The following is a 5,275-nucleotide window of genomic DNA, read 5'->3' as shown; positions in this document are numbered from 1 at the left end:
TTTTTTTTCCTCAACAATTAGATTGATCAATCAACCATTGACATCTATGAACAGGGGCTTCTCGGTGGGCTTTATTTGACAGGCAAAGGACTGGCCCAATGGCCTTCCACGCCCAGTCAGGCCTGCCCCAGCTGGCCCCGCCCCTGACCACTCCCATCACGTGATGGCCTCACCGCCTTATAAGAGGGAGCGCTCGTAATCGCGAGCAGTCAGTCAGCTTTCTGCCGGGCTCAGAGTTAGGACCGCTGGGTGCTCCCTCCTGCCTGCCTGGTAGGGGGCGCATTTGAGGGCGACGTCGGAGCCATAGCCGTGATCCCGTGGACACCTCCAGCTCCTCAGGCCTCTCCTCATAGAAGAGAGCTAGCTGCAGGCAGATCAGGTGTGTGTCTGGGTGTCCCTGAGGGGTGGGTAGAGTTTGCGTGGGTACAAGTAGGGACAGAATCCTCAGTGCTCTAGAAGGCCGAGGCCACATGCCTTGTCACCGCTGTCTTCTTCGCAACTCTGTTCCCCATCCTCCATCTTTTTTCTCTCTTCCGCTAAGGAGGGATCATTCCTCCAGGAGGCCTAAGTCTCCCCGGTACCAGCTTTGCCTGAAGAAACTGGGATAAGTTAATCAAGCTGCCTCTAGGCCAATCCCCACTTGCTACTGGCTCCACTTGGAAATCCCTTACAATGTGGAAGTCTCCCCCCACCCCAACTCCCACCTTCACAGGATCCCCTTGGCTGCGCCCCGCGGGCTCAGTGCAAATGCTCTGAGACCCGCGAGCTGCAGTGGCCCTGGAGGAGGGGGTGAGGTGGGGTCCGCATCGCTGCGTGATGCTTGGGAAATTAGGCTGTGGTTTAACACTGACAGACGCGTTTTCCTCCCCCACCCCCTCCCGCAGATTCCTCATGGAGGAACCAAGGCGCTCGAAACGACTTCGCTCCATGGCCCCAAATCAAGGTACCATCAAACGCCTACCACTCTCTTTTCAATTTTTTCCAGATTTTTACTTTACCTTTGGTATTGACTTATAGAACTTAGATATGCAAATGTGACATGTTATGAAATGCAGCAGCCCATGCTCCTTCTCAATCTCCCACACCTTTGGGACCACCACCTCCATCTGGGTAGCCATTTCTTCTAGCATTTCCTCTCATTCTTTAAATAACATGTGTACCCTACTGCTATTTCTTTTTCCGTTTAGACTTTATTTATGGTCTTCCCGCTAGAGTAGTGGAGTATTTAGCTGTAGTTCACAGATTCCCACCACCACCACCACTCACCCAGCCACACCAATCCCAGGGCACACACCCTCTGCCCCTCCCCCACCGCCCAGGAGCCAGTAGGACACTAGGATTACTTCGCGCCTCTTGCATAACTTGAGTTTTCCAAGACTTGATACTTCTCCTGGGTTATTATGTGTTTACTTATCGCGAGTCTATCCCTCAATTCTTCCCCAATTGCTTAAATTCAAACTCAATCAAGCGTTCTCTCAGTTTCACTTTCTCATAGCCTGCTCCAACCGGGACTGGCTGCTCTGAGTCAGCTCCCAGCTGCCACTCCAGGATCTCCCTTCCACATCATCTAGGAAATTCCTTTTCCTCTTTTGAGTTTTATCCCAGTTCCTTTATCTGGTATTTTTTTCTTTCTTATTTTACTTTTTCTCTTTGGAAGAGTGAGTCCTTACACTATGTCTCGATCTACGTATGATAAACCAGTACTCTCACCTTGTTCTTTTCTGGAGGTATTGGAATTTGATGGCCATTGCCAAATTATTCTTGAAAACATTTGCCTTCATACACTGTCCTAAATCTTTTAATCTTGTCTAGTTTGATAGGCACATTACAATAAAGCATGCCTTGAAGGGAAATTATTTAAGATCTTGCTTGTCTGCAAACATCTTCATTCTAATTCCTAAGGGATACTTTGGTTGGATATCAAATTTTGGGTGGGAAATCCATTTCCCTCGAAATTTTGAATACATTTTCTATAATCTTCTAGATTTAATTGCTGGTTTTGAGCTGTGTGATTTTTGAGACATGTTGAATCCTGACCCTTTCCATATGGCCTTTCTTCCCTTTCTCTTTCTCCCTCTCTGGAAGATTTTAGGATCTTTCGTTGTCACCAGCACTCTGGAATTTTATGGGGATGTGTCTCAGTAACAATACACTTCTAATTTGCTTATATTTTATCTTCCTTCCTTTCCATCATTTTGGATTTTTGCTCTCTTTTCTGGGAGATCTTCTCAACTTTATCCTCCAAAATTTCCATGGAGATTTTCATTTCTGCTCTCATAATTTTAATTTCAAAAAGCTGTAGTTTTTCTGAACATTCCTTTTCAAAAGTACCCTATAATTGATTCATGGGCATAATTCCTTCTATCTCTCTGGGGATATTAATTATAGATGTTTTTGGAAAGTCTCATCTGTGGCATAAACTATTTCCTCCAAGTTGGCTTTTCTTGTGTTATTGTTCTATCTCTTGTGTTAGAGCCTTTCCTCTGATGTTTGGTGATCTCTGATTGCTGCTTATAGTTTAAAAATGCGACCCAGAAGAAGCTGTTGGGAGCTCTAAGCTCATGGATGGGGCTTGTTGATTGGGTTCCACAGAATAGATATGATTGGGCTATGAAATTGGGCAACCTTAGATGTCAGTTTCTTGGGACTTTTTCTTAGGCTACACAGGTTTCCCAGGGAAGAATCTTCAGATGATCTTCAATGCCTACTCTGTCATTGATAAAATTTCTGTAGACGTTTGTCTAGTTTTGGACTTCCTGTTCTGTTCCATTGCTCAATCATGTATTTGTGTGAATGCCTCCCCTCCCTGCCAAACCAGCCTATAGCTACCCCAGGCTTTTTTCCTCCTGGAAGCCATGCAGCTACCCCCGGCCCCCTGTCACCTGGAATCCTCTCTCTCCCTGCTATCCCTACTAATCCTCTCCCGCCTTTGCCTTGCTAAATCCCACCCATCCTTGATATCCCTGGATTAGGTTAACTTCTCCAATAAGACTTTCTGATCATCTCCTTCCCAATACATGTTAAGATGCTTACTTGCACCTGATAGTAATCTAAACATTTCTCTTGTAGTAACTCAGTTCTTGTAAGGACCCAGGGGTTGGCATGTTATTATACCAATTTATGAAAAGGGCCACTGATGCCCAGATAAGTGAAGCTGCCTGGGAATACAACGCCAGCTTTCTGGATCCGGAGCCACCTCCCTTATGATACCCTTCACCTCCCAGCTGGTCACTCGTTAGTATCATTCATTTTTAGGTGTTCTGTTTGTCTCTCCTACTGAGGTTTAAGCACAGTGAGGGCAGGCAGTGTGTCATTTTTATTCAAACTCAGCCTCTGTAGGGAACTATAGACTCATTTACTTATTAGTAAAATGGCGATCATGATATCTGACTGACAAGGTCGTTGCGAGGACTTGAGAGGCTCATGGAAAGTGCTGAGCCCAGGCTAGGCCCTTGGACAGAGTGCTCCTGAGGGTTCACTCTGCAGGCATCTCCTGACCCTCACTCTGTTTGCCCGGGTTCCCCTGGGCCCTCCCAGAACCCCTCTCCTGGTCTCCCTTCCTGAAGGCTTCCTGGGCAGCCCCTACTCCATCTCCTTACACTCTGCTTCTCTTTTAGCTTCAGGTGGGCCTCCTACAGAGCCAGGCTGCTCTGGTGTGGACCGTGAAGACCCTGTAGACCCAGTCCAACCGGCAAAACCCACTGCTTATGTGAAACCCATGAGATGGGAGCCCCAAGCTCGCGCAGAGCCAGCTCCTCCTGCAGGAAGACGCCAGCGCAGGGGAGGAAGCTGGCGGGCAGGTCGAGGCCGTGGCAGTAGGGCTGGGCTTCTCAGGGTCCCGGGCCAGAGAGCCGGGCCAGGCATGTACCTCCATCTGAATTACCATGGAGAGCCAGGCCACCAGGGGGGACCGGAAGCCGGGCAGACCCCAGCCTTCTCTTTCACTGAAGCAGCTCCTATGCCTGGAATTGTGCCGGAAGGCCCCGGCCCCCATGCAGCCCAGCCTGAGGTGGGGTTTCAGGAGCCACCTCCTGCTCCTGGGCCTGTGGCTGTGGCCAGGCAGCCCATGTTGGCCCTCTATCCCTGCCTCGGGTTCAGGCCTCTGGGTGACTCAACTATTTTGCACATTGTGCAGACCTCTAGTGGCACCTCCGTGTACAGGGTCCCAGTGTTCCTTGCCCACATTGCACACTAACCTCTGTCACCCATATTGCTGCCAGCCTCCTTTTCTTCCACCTGGTCTTTCCCCCTATCCCCAAACTCTAGCCCCATTTCTGCTCCATTCCTCCCTGCCCATTCCAGTCAGAGCCCTTACTTTGTGTTGTCATGAGCCTCCAAGTCCTCCTCCCAGGATCCTGACAGTAGTCCATCTGCTTCCAATGCCCCTCTTGCCTCTGCTTTGTATGTTCTGTCAAAGATACACATGCATGGAGTTCCTCAATGCTTATTCAAATAAACCAGCAGCTCTCTGAGTCCTTTTAATGTGCTTATATTAAAAGCCAATTAAAGATACTTGGGATGAAAAACAAGGTTGTTGGAATCCAAAGTTATGTTGTTGGTTTGAATCACAGACTAGATAGGACTGAGGAATAAAAACTAGATATTTGGGCAAGAGAGAGTTGGACAGTGTGACAGAGCAGTCATCCATGGAGCTCTCATGGGATCCATTGTCCTGAGGATCCACAGATGATCTAACGTGGAGCTCCCCAGGGATCCATCATCCTGGGGATCAGATGTCATGTAACATGGAATTCTCCTGGGATCCATTGTCCTGAGGATCCACAGGTCATGTAATGTGGAGTTCTTCTGAGATCCATTGTCCTGAGGATCTACAGGCCATGTAATGTGGATCTCTTACAGGATCCATTGTCCTGAGGATCCACAGGTCATCTAATATGGAGCTCTCCAAGGATCCATCATCCTGAGGATTCTCAGGCCATCTAACATAGAGCTCTCCCAGGATCCATCATCGTGAGGATCCACAGGTCATCTAACATGAAGCTCCCCCAGGATCCATCATACAGAGGATACTCAGGTCATGTAACATGGAGCTCCCCCAGGATCCATTGTCCTGAGGATCCACAGGCATCTAACGTGGAGCTCTCCCAGGATCTGTTGTCCTGAGGATCCACAGGTCACCTAACATGGAGTTCCCCCCAGGATCCATCATCCTGAGGATGAGAAGTCATCTAATGTGGAACTCCCCTGGGAACCGTCGTCCTGAGTATCCAGAGGTCATCGATCATGGAGCTCCCCTGAGATCTGTTATCTGCGG

At 48.7% G+C, this 5,275-nt stretch overlaps 1 protein-coding gene across 1 annotated transcript; it reads left to right on the top strand.

Annotated features, from left to right (window-relative positions):
• Positions 1-211: 211 nt before the first annotated feature.
• On the top strand, positions 212-4,519 carry PRR20G (proline rich 20G). Its single transcript, XM_054482952.1, has 3 exons — positions 212-379; positions 885-943; positions 3,618-4,519. The coding sequence occupies exons 2-3, from the start codon at positions 892-894 to the stop codon at positions 4,193-4,195; spliced, it is 630 nt and encodes a 209-aa protein (XP_054338927.1). The 5' UTR covers positions 212-379; positions 885-891; the 3' UTR covers positions 4,196-4,519.
• Positions 4,520-5,275: the final 756 nt, after the last annotated feature.

Source organism: Pongo pygmaeus, chromosome 2 (assembly GCF_028885625.2).
Source record: "Pongo pygmaeus isolate AG05252 chromosome 2, NHGRI_mPonPyg2-v2.0_pri, whole genome shotgun sequence".
Taxonomy (NCBI): domain Eukaryota; kingdom Metazoa; phylum Chordata; class Mammalia; order Primates; family Hominidae; genus Pongo; species Pongo pygmaeus.
Note: the sequence above shows the minus strand (reverse complement) of the source record. Positions and strands in the feature narration are given on the sequence as shown.

Excerpts from the sequence above, each read along its gene's own strand:
- PRR20G (XM_054482952.1), top strand. The coding sequence starts at position 892 with ATGGAGGAACCAAGGCGCTCGAAACGACTTCGCTCCATGGCCCCAAAT. Across the intron at positions 944-3,617 it reads CTCCATGGCCCCAAATCAAG|CTTCAGGTGGGCCTCCTACA; the intron begins GTACCATCAAAC and ends CTTCTCTTTTAG.